The sequence below is a fragment of the Saccopteryx leptura genome, chromosome 1 (assembly GCF_036850995.1).
Source record: "Saccopteryx leptura isolate mSacLep1 chromosome 1, mSacLep1_pri_phased_curated, whole genome shotgun sequence".
Lineage (NCBI taxonomy): Eukaryota > Metazoa > Chordata > Mammalia > Chiroptera > Emballonuridae > Saccopteryx > Saccopteryx leptura.
This window is the reverse complement of record NC_089503.1, coordinates 62,091,491-62,110,728: the sequence shown is the minus strand read 5'-3', so window position 1 is coordinate 62,110,728 and position 19,238 is coordinate 62,091,491. Positions and strand designations below refer to the sequence as shown.

General features: G+C 38.2%; 1 protein-coding gene across 1 annotated transcript in view; it reads right to left on the bottom strand.

Annotated features, from left to right (window-relative positions):
* ACER3 (alkaline ceramidase 3) overlaps positions 1 to 19,238 on the bottom strand; it is a 141,025-nt gene that overhangs the window by 24,769 nt on the left and 97,018 nt on the right. The window contains exon 7 of the mRNA XM_066369104.1: positions 11,289 to 11,347. Coding sequence (XP_066225201.1) covers positions 11,289 to 11,347 — 59 coding nt within the window. The remainder of the gene's footprint in view (positions 1 to 11,288; positions 11,348 to 19,238) is intronic.

Sequence of the window (19,238 nt, the reverse complement as noted above, 5' to 3'; positions counted from 1 at the left end):
TTTTAGGGAATGCCTAATATAAGTAGTTTTGGGTCTTCCTGGCTGCTCAAATTCTTTAAAAGACTTCCAATTTTCTGCCTATGGGTATTTTTTTTTCAGATTTATTTATTAATTTTTACAGAGAGAAAAGAGGGAAGAGGGATGAGAAGTATCAATTCATAGTTGCTTACTTTAATTGTTCATTGGTTGCTTGTCATATGTGCCTTGACTGGGCAAGCCCAGGGCCTCAAACTGGTAACCTCAACATTCCAGGTCGACACTCCATCCACTGCGCTATCACAGGCCAGACTGCCCACGGGTCTTTGAATTCAGCATTCAGAATGTATAAGGTCACCCACGTTCCTTGACTTCAGTATGGTATTCACATGCTCAACTGTGCCTGGTGAAATCCAATTTAAAGACATTGTTCACCCTTTCCAGAGAATAAACCTCTAGACTTTAGCAGTTGCTCAGTGGTATTGAGTGGGTAAAGGGATCTAATCATTTAAGTTTCTTAACGCTTTTAACCAATTCTCTTTATTTTAGATTCCCCTCTCCATCTCCTTTCCCAAACTGCCTGTTGCTGTTTATGCCTGATACTTGAGAAATTTCTCTGATGAAATTGAAGGTTCTTGGCTTTGGATTTGAGTTTCTTGGGTTAGTTAAGGCAGTTAGCAGTAGTCCATTTACTTTTCAGCTTCTGCCTTTATTTATCCTGTTCTTTATTTCTCTTTGGGTTTATTCTATTAATCTACTTTCTTTTTTTTTTTTTTTTTTTTCTTTTTGCATTTTTCTGAAGCTGGAAACGGGGAGAGACAGTCAGACAGACTCCCGCATGCGCCCGACCGGGATCCACCCAGCACACCCACCAGGGGTGATGCTCTGTCCACCAGGGGGCGATGCTCTGCCCATCCTGGGCGTCGCCATGTTGCGACCAGAGCCACTCTAGCGCCTGGGGCAGAGGCCACAGAGCCATCCCCAGCGCCCGGGCCATCTTTGCTCCAATGGAGCCTTGGCTGCGGGAGGGGAAGAGAGAGACAGAGAGGAAGGCGCGGCGGAGGGGTGGAGAAGCAAATGGGCGCTTCTCCTGTGTGCCCTGGCCGGGAATCGAACCCGGGTCCTCCGCACGCTAGGCCGACGCTCTACCGCTGAGCCAACCGGCCAGGGCAATCTACTTTCTAATTACTGAAGTTGGATGCTTAGGGCATTATTCTTCAGCTTCTCTATTTCTAATGTAAACAACTAAGACTGTAAATTTCCATCTCAGAATAACTTTAGCTACATCATACTTTGATTTTGTAGTATTTTCATTATGGTTCCATTCTAAGCATTTCAATAGTTCCATTATGATTTCTTTTTTTACTTGTATTTAAAGTGTGGTTTTAGGTTGCCAAATATATGGGCTATTTTGATTAATCCTGTTTTACTAAAGTAACTGTACTATATAGTCAGAGAACTTGTTATAAATGACACCAATTCTTTAAAGTTTAATTAACCTTGTTTTAAAGCTGGTATCTGGTACAGTTAATGATCACTCCAAGCATGCTTGCAAAGATCATGCATTCTTTAATTGTTGAGTGTATTAGGTCATTTTGTTATTGTGTTACTCAAATTTTATCTATATTCTTGTTTATTTTTTTGTAGTCTGAGTTACTGTGTTAAAATAGCTCAGCAATGATGGAGCATTTATTTATTTATTTGTTTTCCAAATTGTCAATTTTTGCTTAAAAATTTCCAAATTTAAGATTGCCATTTTTTCTAGTAAACTGAATCTTTTAATAATAATGAACAGATTTATTTTAAATAATACCTTAAATATTTTTTATCTGGGTTTAAAATGGCTAGTCCTTTTAGTCAATATTTGTGCAGTTTATTTTTATATTCTTTTCTTTCAAAGTTACTGGGTATCTATGTTTTAACCATGTTTTTTATGAACAACATATTAGTTGTTCATAAGAACAACATATTGCTGTGTATTTTTTTCCTGTTTGACAGTATCTTTTAATTACTTAGCTGTGTCCATTTATATTTACTGTGATTACTGATATATTTTGAATTATTTCTGCTCCTTTATTTTCTGCTTTTCTGACTTTTCTTTGACTCTCTTTTACCCTTCTCCTGATTTCTTTTGGACTCAGTTTTCATAATCCCATTTTAACTATTCTTCATGTTTTTAAAAGTTATTGTAAAATCAATTACTGTTTCTAGTGGCTATCAAAAATGCATACATAAAGTCTAAAATTATTCACTGTAGTACCCTCTTGCCCAAAATAACCTTAGGAACTATGTCACTAAGATCATTCTCTTGTTGCTCACATGTTATTATATCTACCATTTTAGTTCCAATTTTAAAATCTTTCAAATTAGATATTATTTAAATAGTCACAACATTTTTGGTCAGATAGTCCAATAGGTTGCTATTTTTTTTTTCTTTCATTGTGCTATCTTGTATCTCAGCTCTTCCTCCTAAAAAATCTTTTTGGAGGTCTTTCAGTATTAGTTAAATTTCCCCATTTTTTGTTTGGTTCAAAATGTCAATTTTACCCTTATTCTTAAAATATATTTGGGTATACAATTCTAAGTTGATGGTTAATTTCTCTCAGGACTTTGAAGATAACTGTGTTTTGGCTTCCATTGTTGCTATTGATAAGCCTGTGCTAGGCTGTTACTCCTTTGTTGGTAATATGTCTTCTATCTCTACATGTTTTTAAAATGTCTTACTTTGGATTTCAGCAATTTCAGTATGCTTTTTCAGAATTTAACTGTGGATAATATATCTATTTAAAGCAGAAAAGAATTAAGCGCTTTTGATTCCAACAGAAATGCTGAATGAGCACAATTTAGGCTCTCCAGGAATGATTCATGAACATAATCAAAGATTATCTTGCCAATGAATTCCCCCCACCCTCGCCCATTTAGGAAGTGGAGAACTAGGAAGCCTCTGGACCAACCACTGTATCCAATATTATACCATTTTAGCTAAAACTCACAAATCATGGAGCTGCCATCACACCTGTTTGTTCCAGAGCCATAATATGCACGCCTTAGATACACAACAGTAAATGGATGCTTTATATACTACTACTTCTCTTCCTCAACTTGACTTGGTTTTGAATTCCAGTCTTATGTGAATATATGTAATTGGAAGAACCTGAATGTACCTGGAACCTTACCTGCAAAGAAAATAAGGGAAATAAAGATCTTAGCTTTTTTTTTTTTCATTTTTCTGAAGCTGGAAACAGGGAGAGACAGTCAGACAGACTCCCGCATGCGCCCGACCGGGATCCACCCGGCACGCCCACCAGGGGCTACGCTCTGCCCACCAGGGGGCGATGCTCTGCCCATCCTGGGCGTCGCCATGTTGCGACCAGAGCCACTCTAGCGCCTGAGGCAGAGGCCACAGAGCCATCCCCAGCGCCCGGGCCATCTTTGTCCAATGGAGACTTGGCTGCAGGAGGGGAAGAGAGAGACAGAGAGGAAAGCGCGGCGGAGGGGTGGAGAAGCAAATGGGCGCTTCTCCTGTGTGCCCTGGCCGGGAATCGAATCCGGGTCCTCCGCACGCTAGGCCGACGCTCTACCGCTGAGCCAACCGGCCAGGGCAAAGATCTTAGCTTTTTAACATCTGCATTATAGAAAGGCACTCTTGAAGTAGGCTGGAATGATGCTGAATGAGGTAATCTATCACATTGGCCATACCTGAGAAAGATTTCCTTTCGTATATTCTGCTTGGGAATTGTTCTTGAAGCTCAAAAGTTATGTCTTTTATCAACTGTAGAAATTTCTCACCTATTATCTCTTTGAATCTCTCTTTTCTCCCCATTTTTGCTACTCTCTCCTCCTAGAACTGCAATTACAAGTGTTATTTCTGTGATGCTTTGTTTTATTACTTTAGAACTGCCTTCCAATTTAATTAATTCTCTCTTTAACTCTGTCTAATTTACTAACTTACCCATTGAGTTTTTTATTTCAATGATTTTTTTAAACATCAAGAGTTCTTTAATTCTTTTTCAAATCTAGAATTTCATTTTTGATAATCTACCATTCCTTATTCACCTTTTCATTTTCTTTTATTTCAGTAAGTATTTTTAAAATACCTATGTTTCAGCATCTGATGCGGGGAGTTTATTTCTGCTATTTTCTGCTTGTCATGACTTTTGCTTATGGTAACTTATTTCCTCCTCTGGATTTGGAATTATTGATTGTGTACACGTTTGATTGCCAATTTGTTAAAATCTTGAGAGGTATCCATTAACAGTATATTTCTTTGAACATAATTTGCTTTTGCTTCTCTAAGATATGCTGGGGCTCTATGAAAGTTGTATCTATTTGAGTTAATTTTATACTTTGAGGTTTCCCAGACAATAAGGGTTATGTACATTTGAATCCCAAATCTGTATGAATTCAGAATAGTAATTACAAAATTTCAGGGAAGTCATATTTCCTGCCTAAAACTGAGGATGAAAGACAAGTTAGTGAAGAGCAAATTTTTTTCTAACCCAGATTTCACTAACGGTTTATCTCTTTGATGGTCTTGGCTTTATATCTTTGTGTGTGGCAGTAAGGAAACAGTTCCAACTGCCCATATAAAACATGCCAAAAGCTGTTTTCTTTTCGTTTTGTTTCTCTTTTTTTGACAGAGACAGAGACAGATGGGACAGACAGGAAGGGAAAGAGATGAGAAGCATCAATTTTTTGTTGTGGCATCTTAGTTGTTCACTAATTGCTTTTTCATGTACCTTGATCAGTGGGCTACAGCAGAATGAGTGACCCCTAGTTCAAGCCAGAAACTTTGGGCTTCAAGCCAGCAACCTTTGGGCTCAAGCCAGTGACCCCACACTCAAGCCAGTGAGCCTGCGCTCAAGCTGGCAACCTTGGGGTTTCGAACGTGGGTCCTCTGCATCCCAATCCAATGCTCTATCCACTGCATCACCACCTGGTCAGGCCCAAAAAGCTTTGTTTTCAATCTCTTCAAGAAGTTCTTCAAACCTAAGACTGATTTCCTGGTATTTGCAAATGCCTTCAAATTGATCATTATTTCAGAACTCATTTGTCAGACTAGTTTACAGCATCTTCTTTGAATTTAATGCTCTGGAATTATATTTATGTTCTTTTGAGCTTAACTATGCATTTCAAAGGATGTTTGTTATCGTTTACTCAGAAATTTCTACATGTTCTGTTAAAGGAGAGGTTTTCAGATATCTTGTCAAACATATTAAAAGAAACAAAAGTTTGAAAGTTTCAATTTGACTTAAAAAAATCTTTACTAACAAACATTATTCTGAGTTCCAGGTGTTACCAAGATAAATAAGACTTTAAGAAACTTACAATTTAGTTGGGCAGACAGATAAGTAAAAAATGAAAATACTAAATGAAATAATCACCAAGTAGATATGTAAGAAAGAAGCTATGGCAAGGCAGATTGAAGAAAGATGTTTTTATTTCATAGAATTTACACGGTTTCATATGTTTTATAGGTCTATCATTTGTGTTTCTAAAAGTATTGTTATCCTATCTATCAGACCTGATTTTAGGCAAGGACTGTTTTGGTTTTTTTGCTTCTTTATAATAAATACCCTTAGGTGCCTAGATTAAAGACAGAATAAACTAGAGACTACTGCTTCTGGGAAGATGAAACAGACATACTTTTACCTATTCTTAAGTACAATTTAAAAAAAATTTTTTAATGAACCTTATATATAAACAAACAGAAGAAGACTCTGAAATATGAAGAGAAGAAGGCAGACTTGTTAGGAACTCTGGACCTGAGTAATGCTATAGTAATAAGTTACATGCATTTTTTCTTCTTTTTTTGCTGCTTCTTATATCACAGAGTTGGAACTCAAGAAGCTAGAAACCCAGTAATGCCACTAGGCACAGACAAAAAACAAGAGCCCAACTAAAGCCTGTTGTCTCTAGCCCAATGGCCAGGAAAGAGGCAGCTTAGCAAAACAGAAAACTTACGTAACTGCTATTCTATAGCCAAACTCCACAGAAAAACCTAGTCCCATTCCCATCCATGCTGCAATATCTGCTTGAGAACCTAGACTTCGCCCCTCATCAGGCTGTAAGAAGGTGCCCCAACCTCCTGCCAGGCTAAGGTTAAGCAGGGAGGGCTGGAACTTGCATCTCATCCAGCAGTTATGAACTCCCCACTCCCTGCAGTGTCGGTAAAGACCACACAGGAAGCCTGAACTTGCATCCTCATGTGGCAACAGTGTTCTTTTTCTCCCCATGGTGGTGTGTCAGATGAGATATACTGGAGAGTCAGAACTCTCACACTAACCCAAGTAAGAAGGACATATCACTGAGGTGTCAGTGAGAAATAATTAAGTATTCCTGCCCCTTCCAGCCAAGGGTGGTATCAGGAAGGCCTAATAAAGAAATGGAAATTTTCTCCCAGCCCAGCAGTAATGAGAAGCTTCTTCCCCAACTGTGTGCTGAAAGGCCTAGGAAGAACTTGGATACCTACTAGTATTTGGCAGTAATGAAGTGGCACTCAGGGACCTGTGGGACTATAACAAAAGGTCTAGCATTCATGTTATTGGTCTCCTGGAAGGAAAGGAAAAAGAGGGCAGGGTTGAAAAAGTACTTGAAGATATACTGGCTGAAAACTTTCAAATCTAGCCAACCCCCTCCCTCCCAAAAAACTATTAAAAAAACCTAAACCCATAGATTGAAGAAGCTGAGCCAGCCTCAAACAAGTTAAACTCAAAGAAATCCACATCAAGACACATCATAATCAAACTTCTGAAAACTAAAGACAAGGGGGAAATCTTGAAAGCAGTGAGAGAGAAAAAACAGCTTACCTATACTATGTGGAAAAAACTATTTGGATGACAGGATTTCTTATCAGAAAACTTGTAGGCCAGAAGAATGTGGTCCACCATTTTTCAATTAAAAAAGAAACTGTCAACCAAGAATGCTATATATAGTGAAAATACCCTTCAGGAATGAAACAGAAATCAAAACAGTCTCAGAGGAAGGAAAACTAAAAAGATACGTTGCCAATATTTCTACCCTAAAGGAATGGCTAAGGAAGTTTTCTAAATAGAAAGGAAATGATGAGGGAAGGACGGTTGAAAAGTTAGATAAGAAAACAAATGAAAAGAGTAAAAATATTAGTAAATATATTTTCCTTCTCCTCTGGAGTTTTAATATTATGTTTTATTGTTGGGGCAAAAAATCTTGATATTGTCTAATGAGATTCTACATGCATGTAGAAAAAATATTTAAGATGCTATATTTTAAATGGCACAAGGAAAAGGCAATATTATGGGTTGAATTATTTCCCCCTACAAAAGATATGCTGAAGTCCTAACCCCTAGTACCGGAGAACACAACTGCATTTAGAAATAGAATCACTGTAGATATAATTAGTTGAGATGAAGTCATGCCTGACCAGTGGTGGCACAGTGAATAGAGCATTAACCTGGGATGCTGAGGTCCAAGGTTCAAAATCCCAAGGTCACCAGCTTGAGCACCGGTTCATCTGGCATGAGCATAGGCTTACCACCTTGAGCACAAGGTCACAGCCTTGAGCATAGGATCATTAATATGATCCTGTGGTCACTGGCCTGAGCCCAAAGGTCACTGGCTTGAAACTCAAGGTTGCTGGCTTGAGCCCCCCAGTCAAAACATGTATGAGAAGCAATCAATGAACAACTAATGTGACACAACTATAAGCTGATGCTTCTCATCTCTCTCCCTTCCTGTCTCTCCCTCTCTTTCAAAAAAATAAATAATAAAGGCCCTGGCCGGTTGGCTCAGTGGTAGAGTGTTGGCCCGGCATGTGGACATCCTGGGTTCGATTACTGGTCAGGCACACAGGAGAGGCAACCATCTGCTTCTCCACCCCTCCCCCTTCTCACTCTGTCTTCCTCTCCTGTAGCCATGGCTCAATTGATTTGAGCACTTCAGCCCTGGGAGCTGAGGATGGCTCCATGAAGCCTCTGCCTCAGGTACTAAAAATAGCTTGGTTGTGAGCATTGGCCCAAGATGGGTAGAGCATCAGCCCTGGACATGGGTCACCGGGTGGATCCTGGTCGGGGCACATGTGGGGGTCTGTCTATCTCCCCTCCTCTCATTTGTAAAAGAAGAAGAAAAAAAAGAAGCTATATTGGAGTAGAGTAGGCTCCTTATCCAATATGACTGATGTCCTTATAAGAATATGTGAATACACAGACACAGAGAGAACACCATATCATGACAAAGGCAGAGACTGGAATCATACAGGTAAAAGTCAAGGAATGCCAAAGATTGCTATCAAACCATCAGAATCAAAGAATAACTAAGGATGGATTCTGATACAGGTTTTGGAGGAAGCATGCCTTACTGACACCTTGATTTCCAAATTCTAGCCTCCAGAACTACTGCTCACAAAAATTAGGGGATATTTTATAACTTTATATTTGTTTTTGAAATATCCCCTAATTTTTGTGAGCAGTATATATAATTTGAAGAAGTATTCTATAGCTATGGAAACAAGAGAGTATGGCATTGGTAAAGAGATAAATACATAGATCAAAGCAACAGAATAAAACAAATCCTCACAAATATACCCAAATAAATTGTGAGAAAGGTGTAAAGCAATTCAATGGAGAAAGGATAGTCTTTTCAAACAGTGATCCTGGTGAAGTATGCATCCATAGGGGGAAGGCATCTCAACCTAAGCCTCACATCTTAAACAAAAACTAACTCAAAATAAATCATGAACTTAAATGTGAAATGCAAAATGCAAAACTACACAAAACTTTTAGAAGAAAACATAGGTGAAAATCTGAAATTTGGCACTGAATCCTTAGACTTAACACCAAAAGCATGATCCACAAAAAAAAAATCTGATAAGGTATACTCATCAAAATTAAAAAGTTTTTTTCTGTCTATGACCCTGTGAAAAAGATGAGAAGACAAGGTACAGACTGGGAGAAAATATTTGTGAGCCACATGCTTGATGAAGGATTAGTATCTAAAATCTAAAGAATGCTCAAAACTGAACCAGAATAAAAAAAAGAGAGAAATAGTCCCATTAGAAAATGGGTAAAGAGACCCTGGCTGGTTGGCTCAGTGGTAGAGTGTCGGCCTGGCATGTGGAAGTCCCAGATTTGATTCCTGGCCAGGGCACATAGGAGAAGCATCCATCTGCTTATCCATCCTTCCCCCTCTCCTTTCTCTCTGTCTCTCTCTTCCCCTCCCGCAGCCAAGGCTCCATTGAATCAAAGTTGGCCTTTGCCTCAGGTGCTAGAATGGTTTGGGTTACAACAGAGCAATGCCCCAGATGGGCAGGGCATCGCCCCCTAGTGGGCATGCCAGGTGGATCCTGGTTGGGCGTGTGCAGGAGTCTCTTTGCCTCCCTGCTTCTCACTTCAGAAAAATAAAATAAAGGAAAAAGGTAAAGACACAAACAGACTTTCATAATAAAAGATATACAGATGGCAAATAAGCACATGAAAATATATTCAACATAATTAGACATTAGAGAATTAAAACCACTATGAGATATCAGTACATACAACTAAGAATGGCTAAAATAAAAAATGTGACAACACGAAATGTTGGCCAAGATGCAGAGAAACTGGGCCACTCATACAATGCTGGTGGGAATGTAAAATGGTACAGTCACTGTGGAAAACAGTTTTGCAGCTTTGAGAAAAACTAAACATACAACTACAATACTGTAGTGGTGACAAGGACTACTCAGAGTAGCAAACCTGTCATTTGGTTCCTGTTCCTCACACAAGGTACCACTTGTCACTGCAACAATGAACTGCTCGGAGACCAGATGAAATGCTCAGAGGGGCTGAGGGGAGGCAACAGTCCCGGTCAGCAGGTTGCAGGACTGAAGCCCTGTCCTCAGCCTCACTCAGATATTTATTAGCAAGTGCAAAGAACTCAAGGAAGCAAACAGAGTAAGTTCTCAGGGGCTAAAGTAAAGTACAAGGAACATGCTGGCTCCTAATCTGTTATGAGAGTCTAAACATTTTCTGTGTTGCTAAATCTTATTCTGCTGTTTATGCTGTTTTGCTGTTTCCAGCACGCACTGTTTCCAGTAAGGGATCAGAGAGGCCTCTGGGCACTCGTCCACTCAGGGCTTTTGCCGTAGGGTGCCTCGTGGTCTCTAATTGTAAATCCTAACTCTGTATATTTTCCCAGCATATTACTATACAATACAACGCAGTAATTCCACTCTGGGCACCTATTCCAGAGAAATAAAAACTTGCATTCACACAGAAACATGTAAACAAATATTCATAGTAGCTTTGCTCATTACAGTCAAAAACTGGAAACAATTCAGGTGTCATTTAACAGGTGAATGGTTAAACTGTGGTATATTCAAATCATGGACTACTGCTCAGCAATAGAAAGGAATAAACTATTGAATACTCAACTTATATTAATTTCCAGTGAATTATGCTAAGTGCAGAAGGCCAATCCCAAAGGATACATATGATTCCACTTATATATATAATATTCTTAGAATGAAAACAATTATAGAAATGAAGGACAGCTCAGTGGTTGCCAGGGGTTAAGAACAGGGGTGAAGGAATGGGTGGGAGGGAAGTGAATGTGACTCTAAAGGGACAACAGGAATCCTTTGGGGGGGGGGGAATTGTTCTGTATCTTGACTCTATCAATGTCAAATCCTGGTTGTAATATTGTATCAAGGTTTTGCAAGATGTTACTGTTGGAGAAAACTGGTAAAGGGTACCAATTTCTTACAAATGCATGTGATTCTACCATTACCTCAAAATAAAAAAGTTTAATTAAAAAAGAATAAACTCACAAATCATAATATTTACTTATTGAGCACCTACTGTATGGTCAGGCCTTATGTAAGGTACTCACATGTCTATTTCTAATTTAATCTTCATAAACTCTAAAATAAAGTTATGCCTACCGTATTTCCTAAATGATATTTCTAGAACACCGATTCTGTGGGACATTAACAGCCTTACTTGAGAGGTATTCTATAAAAAGGGTTTCTTAGTCAAGTAGTTTAACCAATAAGAATTGTTTTACTCTAGGATTTTTCAAAGCCTTTAATATATAATATACATTATAAACAAAAGGAGACCATTACACATAGCTTCCCTCAAATTTCTTTAATTTTGGAACTTTAGTTTTCACAGGATGCCTATCAACTTGCTTAATGAACTAGTATTACTTGTAATTACACCATAATAAGTGTTGGGTTATAGTTTTCAATCAATATCCCTGCTGGAGTTAGGTTTTATGTGTTATTTCAATTTAAGCTATAGATTTTACCACCTGAATGTATTCTAATCATAGTGTTGATGATCCAAACTACTTACCATGTAACAATATAAATAGATCGAAGTACTAATGCAAAGACCAACATTCCATACATGACCTGAATAAGAAGGGAAAAAATAAAGTTAATAAAATCTTTATTCTTTAGCAAAGGAAGTGTATTTTGCCCACAAAAATAGCCCTCTCAATTAAATATAAACATTTATTATCTTTCATTACAACTTAAAAATCAGACTTTTAAAAAATTTCTAATTATATACTTGAGTCATGCTAACCTTTGAGGAAAAATTAAGAGCCTGCTTATGAATAACCACACGTCCTATATCAATTTTAATTCTCATGGTTATGTGAAATTTTAAATATCTGCTGAAACCTGAACAAATGCTATAATTTTGCCTAACACTCCTTAGAATCTTCTCTTCTCTTTAGCTTCACTTCCAGCAAATGATTCTATTTTCCATTTGAAAACAGTATAAATATGAACTCTTTCAAACTCTCCTACTAAGTGTTTGTGCATTCGTATATGCGTCCTCTCCCTACATTCTTTTTCCCATTACTAGTGTCCAAAAAAAGGTCCCCATTTCTTCTTGACTGAAGTTAATCTAATTTGGGTCCTTGATTCTGCATATATGCTCCCACATCTTCCTGAATGTAGTTCCATTAACTAATCTTTTTCTCTTCTATAATGGGCCCTGTGTAGTACTACTACCTGGAAAACTAAACCTAGTGAAAAAATAGAAATTTAAAACGTTAAATATTAAAAACTAAAAGTTGGATAGAATATAAATGTAGACTTAAGAAATATTTATAAAGACAATAGTTGGAAGAGTACCATGCACATCAAGAAATAGATCCTGGACCCTGGCAAGTTGGTTAAGTTGTAGATCGTCGGCCCCAGGTGCAGATGTCCCGGGTTCGATTCCTGGACAGGGCACACAGGAGAAGCGACCATCTGCTTCTCCACCCCTCCCCCTCTTGCCTCTCTCTCTCTCTCTTCCCTTCCTGCAGCCATGGCTCTATTGGAGCAAACTGATCCTCAGTGCTGAGGATGGCTCCATGGCCTCTGCCTCAGGCACTAAGAAGAGCTTGGTTGCTGAGCAACAGAGCAACACCCAGATGGGCAGAGCATTGCACCCTAGTGGGCTTGCCAGGTGGGATCCTGGTCAGGGCGCATGTGGGAGTCTGTCTCTGCCTCCCTTCTCAATTTTATTTTCAATGAATAATAAAAAAAAGGATCCTGGTTAATGCCTAGAAGTGCTGCACATGTCGCTTCCCAGTGCAACCCTCCCCCCAACAACTTAGACCTTTTTTTTTTTTTTTTAACAGAGACAGAGAGAGAGAGTCAGAGATAGGGATAGATAGGGATAGACAGGAACGGAGAGAGATGAGAAGCATTAATCATTAGTTTTTCGTTGCGCATTGTGACACCTTAGCTGTTCATTGATTGCTTTCTCATATGTGGGGCTACGGCAGACCGAGTAACCCCTTGCTTGAGCCAGCGACCTTGGGTCCAAGCTGGTGAGCTTTGCTCAAACCAGATAAGCCCACGCTCAAGCTGGCGGCCTCGGGATCTCGAACCTAGGTCCTCCGCATCCCAGTTCGACGCTCTATCCACTGTGCCACCACCTGGTCAGGCTAGATTTTTAAATAAACAATCTTTTGCTTTTTTTTATATATATTTACTAATTTAAAATTGTCTCCTAAATATACATTCCTAAATATTTGTTTTGAATTTTAATAGAATTTTAATTTATAATAGAATAATATTGCATCTTTGTTTTTGTCTTGTCTTTTAAAATTCAGATGTTTTGTACATATAATCTTAGTTCATTCATTTTTGATGTTATGTACTATTTAACTGGATAAAAATGCCACAATGTATCCATTCTTGTGTTGATGGACATCTTTAGGTTATTTCCAGTTGCACTGTTCTGAACATTCTTATTCACATATCCTAATGCACATTTACAGAAATTTATCTAAAGTGTGTACCTAAAAATGTAATTGCTGGGTTGAAGGGTGTATGTATGTATCATCAAAATTATTACTTTTTTAAAAAAGCCAAACTGTTTCCAAAGTGGTTATACCAATCTTTAAAAGGTGTCTGTGTTTCTTTTGTGCCACATACTCACCAACATATGAAATAGTCAGGCTTCTAAACCTTTGTCAATCTATGTTTTTAATTCCTTGCCAGCCAGCACTTGATACTGTCAAGTCTCTTTGATTTTAGCTATTCTGTTAAGAGTGTAGTGATAGCTTATTGCTTAAAATTTTCATTTCCATGATGACTAATAGATTTAGCAATATTTCATATGTTTACTGGCACTGGATATAACTTTTGTGATGTGTCTCTTAAAATCTTTTGTTCAAAACAACACAGAATAAGTGCTGGCGAGGATGTGGAGAAAAGGGAACCCTCCTGCACTGCTGGTGGGAATGTAGACTGGTGCAGCCTCTGTGGAAAACAGTATGGAGATTCCTCAAAAAATTAAAAATGGAACTGACTTTTGACCCAGCTATCCCACTTTTAGGAATATACCCCAAGAACACCATAGAACTGCTCCAAAAGGAGAAATGCACCCCCATGTTTGTGACAGCATTGTTCACAATAGCGAAGATCTGGAAACAACCCAAGTGTCCGTCAGAGGACGAGAGGATTAAAAAGCTTTGGCACATATATACTATGGAATACTACTCAGCCATAAGAAATGATGACATCAGATCATTTACAATAACATGGATGGACCTTGATAATATTATACGGAGTGAAATAAGTAAATCAGAAAAAACTAAGAACTATATGAATCCATACATAGATGGGACATAAAAATGAGACTCAGAGACATGGACAAGAGTGTGATGGTACAGGGGTGGGGTGAGGTGGGGGGGAGGGGAGGGGAGGGGAGGGGCACAAAGAAAACCAGATAGAAGGTGACGGAAGACAATTTGACTTTGGCTGAGGGGTATGCAGAATAATCAAATGTCAAAATAATGTGGAGAAGTTTTCTCTCAATATATGTACCCTGATTTATCAATGTCACTGCATTAAATTTAATAATAATAAAAAATGTTAATAAAAAATCTTTTGTTCATTTTTCTATCAGGTCTTCTTTCAATTCATTGGTTTGTAGGAAGTCTTCACACACATTAGTCTTTGACTGATTACATGTATTGTGAATACCTTATTCTGTTCTATAGCATTGTTTTCACTCTTTTTAAAATATTTTATTCATTAATTTTAGAGAGAAAGGAAGGGGGAAAGAGAGAGAAACATCAATTTGTTGTTCCACTTATTTATGCATTCATTGGTTGATTCTGGTATGTGCCTTGACCAGGGATCAAACCTGCAACCTTGGCATAGCAGGACAATATTCAAACCAATTAAGCTACCTGGTCAGAATTGTTTTCACTCTCTTTATGATGTCTTTGATGAATCTAAATTCTAAATTTTAAGATAAATGATTAGTGTTTTCTGTGTCTTGTAATGATATAGCTATCCATTTATTTAGGTATCCTTTAATGCAGGGGTCTCAAACTTGTGGCCCGCGGGCCGCATGCGGCCCACCCACCAATTTTGTGCGGCCCGCAGACTAATCAAACTTCGTGGATTAGTCTGCGGGCCAGTCTGCGGCTGCACAAAATTGGTGGGCGGGCCGCATGCGGCCCGCGGGCCACGAGTTTGAGACCCCTGCTTTAATGTCTCCCAAGTGTGTTTTATAATTTTTCCCATATATATGCCTTAAACATTTATATTAAATTTATTCTTAAGCATTTCATATTTTGAGATTATTATAAGTTTACTTTTAAAAATATTTAAACCTGTTTGCTGTTAGAAATAAATACAACCATTTTATATATTATTTTATGTAATGTGACTTTATTTTTAAAAATCTTTTAATTATAATTTTTTATCTGTAGATCGTTTAGTTTTTCTATGTATACATTTGTATATCACTTGTGACTGCTTACAGTATTGTTTCATACTTTTAAACTCAGTGATTTTTATTTTTTTTGCTTACCTCAGTGGACCACCAGGGCAATGGGAATAGAATTGGTGATAACAAACATTGTTATTATCTCATGTTCAGAAGGAAAGCTTTCAATGGTTCATCACTAAGTGTAATGTTAGCTGTAGGATTGGAAAAAAAAAATTTAATAATCTTTATCTGATTAAGAGGTCTTCTTTTATTTATAGTTTGCTAAGAGTTTTAAAATCATGGGTATATTTTAATTTTATCAAATACTTTCTCTGTATCTCTTGAGATAATTACATAATTTTTGTCCTTTAACCTTTTAATATAATTAAAAGATTACCTACTACTGTGGACTCTATTAAATAGAATCCAACAAATCTTTATCGCACATTATACTAGAGTCTGGGGACATAATGGTGTGAGTAAAAAGTTAATATCAGCCTGGGCTGATGCAGGCCTTGTTAGAATGACCTTAGTCTCCCAGCCTTGGACACAACAATTAAGATATAGGGGGAATGTTGTATCTGCCTTGGTTGTTTTGAAGGACTGTACCTAGGTTGGAGGCTTGAGGCCTGCATGAGAACAGAATAAAAGATAACCATAAAAAAATAGGAAAAGGGGTCTGTAGTTCCTATGTGTTACAATGACCTCTACTACATGTAGCGCTCATCTCTGGCAGCTTTACACAACTTAAGTGGATGAGAGGGCAAAATAAGCTGTGTATGTGGATACCTATTATTCTCCTGATGAGGTGACTCTGTGATACCTGCTGTATCCTTCACCTTGTTTACTTCTATAAAGCTAAACTAAGAAAACAGTTATTAGATTTTTTTTTTTTTTTGGTATTTTTCCGAAGTTGGAAATGGGGAGGCAGTCAGACAGACTCCTGCATGCACCCAACCGGGATCCACCCAGCATGCCCACCAGGGGACGATGCTCTGCCCATCTGGGGCATTGCTCTGTTGCAACCAGAGCCATTCTAGTGCCTGAGGCAGAGGCCATGGAGCCACCCTCAGCACCCGGGCCAACTTTGATCCAATGGAGCCTTGGCTGAGGGAAAGGAAGAGAGAGACAGAGAGGAAGGAGAGGGGAAGGGGTGGAGAAGCAGATGGGCACTTCTCCTGTGTGCCCTGGCTGGGAATCGAACCCGCGACTCCTGCACACCAGGCCGACACTCTACCACTGAGCCAACCGGCCAGGGCCCAGTTATTAGATTAAAGCCTATTGAAGTCTACTGCCAGCTTGAATCTATAACTGTAGCCATGCTGCTATAATAGTGAACAAGAAAGGCCTGATCCCTTCCTTCACAGCAATTACCATTGAGGTAATTGAGAAGAGAAATAAGTAACCAGGAAATTAAAATGTAATATTTTAACTCTGTGACAGGACTGTACAAAATCCTTTGAAAACACACAGAAAGACTACAAATCTAGACTTACATAGATCAGAGAGACTTTCATAGAAGATACAATGTTTAATTTCATAACTGAAACATTTGCCGGAAAAGCATTATTAAGAGAAGAGGGACAGTGTAACTTGCATAGCTCATATTCTGGGGACTAGAAGAAAGTAAGGGTGTCTAGAACATCTTGTTGGAGCAGGAATTGGAAAAATGAAGTCAGAAAGGTAAACAGAAGTGAAGTCTGGCTTTTCAAGTAATGTTAAGGAGTTGGGCTTTATCTTAAGAGCAATGAGAAATCAATGAAAGTATCAGCAGTAGCTCAACATGATCACTTCTGTTTTAGAAAGATGTTCCTGTCTTGCTGGATGGAGAATTAATTAGAGGGAGGCATGACTGATGGGGAGAAGACAAGTGACAAGGTATTGCATTAACCTAGGAGAGAGGTGGGGCCTATACTAGGGTATTATCAGTGGGAATGGACAGAAATGCACAGATTCGAGATGTTTTTCGGGCTTGGACAGGAAACTTGATATGGGAGTTAGGAAGAGTTGGGAAAGTCAATGATGGCCTGGTTTATGACTTGGGCAGTTAGGTAAATGGTGAAAGTGTTTAGTAGGCAAGAGAACATATGAAAAGAAGAAAGATTGAAGAGAAAAACTGTGATATCATTTCTGGATTATGTTCAGAGTTTGAGGTACCAGTGAGATATCCAAGTAGAGATCTCTAGATATTCGGGTCTAAAACTTAGAAGAAAATCTAAGCTGAAGAAAGTGATTTATGAATCATTAGCATACAGAAATCAAGGAGAATGGATTGTTCAGGGAGTATGTTAAATAGATCAGATAATAGATAAGGAAAAACTTTTCTTCTGAATGTTTTTTTTTAATTAATTTTCTCTTTCCACCTCCATCCTATACATTACGATTCCCTCTGAGAAATCTGTAGTAAACCCTGCTAGTGGCAATACTCAGTGTCCATTCTCTCATGTCTTCATAGAAGACTAATTTTATTCAGTGGGCAATATGTCTAGCTATAAAAGCTTGATTTTTCCAGGTTATCTTGCAATTAAAGGTGGCCATATGGCCTTCACAACTTTTTCTATATATATGCTAATATTAGTCATTTTTTAAATTAAAAAGATAATAGAATACATACTTTTCTGCTCTTTCCAATTTTCCTCTAACAATATTTTATAAGAAATTTTTGTATCTTTTCATATTTAATAAATTTTTCAGCTGCCAAATTCCAAATACTATAAAATATTACAAGCATTTCCTCTCTGCTAAAGCATCCTAGAAATATGCTGTGTGTAAACTGACACTTGGTATTTATCTTCAAGAAACCTATTGGTTGGGGAAAAAAGCAGATTGTGTTTTTGTATATCAGTGAAAAGAAAGCTAATATATTTTGAGAAAAGCAGAAAAAGACAAATGTTGTGTTCTGTGAATTGCAATAAGATGCCGATGTGGAAACATCTGAAGATGAATGAAACTGAGGTAAAAGAGGGCAAATTAAGTGGGATGTTGGAGCCTGACCAGGTGGTGGCACAATGGATAGAGCGTCGAACTGGAACACAGAGAACCCAGGTTCGAAACCCTGAGGTCGCCAGCTTGAGTGCGGGCTCACCAGCTTGAGCGTGAGATCATAGACATGACCCCATGGTCGCTAGCTTGAGCCCAAAGGTTGCTGGCTTAAAGCCCAAGGTTGCTGACTTGAGCCCAAGGTTGCTGGCTTGAGCAAGGGATCACTAGCTCTGCTGTAGCCCTCCAGTCAAGGCACATATGAGAACGCAATCAATTAACAATTACGGTGCCACAATGAAGAATTACGGTAATGCTTCTCATCACTTTCCCTTCCTGTCTGTCTGTCCCTCTCTCTGACTCTCTCTCTGTCTCTGTCAAAAAGAAAGTGGGATGTTGGAAACCCACTTTATAGAAATATAGTAATTATTTTGATGATAATGAAGGAGAACGACTTTATAATATTGAACGGCTTTCAATATTTCTTCAGAGTTAACATTTTCCATAACTCAATCCAAGTGGTCTATTACTTAGATTAAGCCAAAACATAGGCAGGAGTTCCAAATAACTGACTGGCTTATTTTTTACCAAGTCCTATTGAATACTGAGTGACAACCATTAGACTAAGCATTCATCATTCAAAGATGAAAAGATCCACTATTCCTGACCTCAATGAGCTGAGTCTAATAGAAACATGTGTAATCAAATCAAGTGCTTGGATCTGGTTTCCCCATTTGCCAATAAAATAACCAGGGCTCCATGGAGATTTGACGGATTCCAGGCCTGGTGAAGGAAAGAACAAGATGAGCCTGGAACATCTTGCACCAAAAAGTAAGGAATACTCAAAAAAAAAGAAAATGGGAACACATCAAAATACTCAGAACCCAGCTTGAAAGGGTTCTCACTGGCCAAATCTGAGACAATTTGTACACCAAAATCAATATGTAACAAATCATAACCTGTTGGATAAAATAGGAATATATAAGTCCATAGAGATTAAAAGAAATACATTTAAAGTTTAACAATTAAAAGAATTTTCATAAGTCTCAGAATACTTTTCTATAAAGTTCTTATTAATTGTGAAGGTACAGAAAA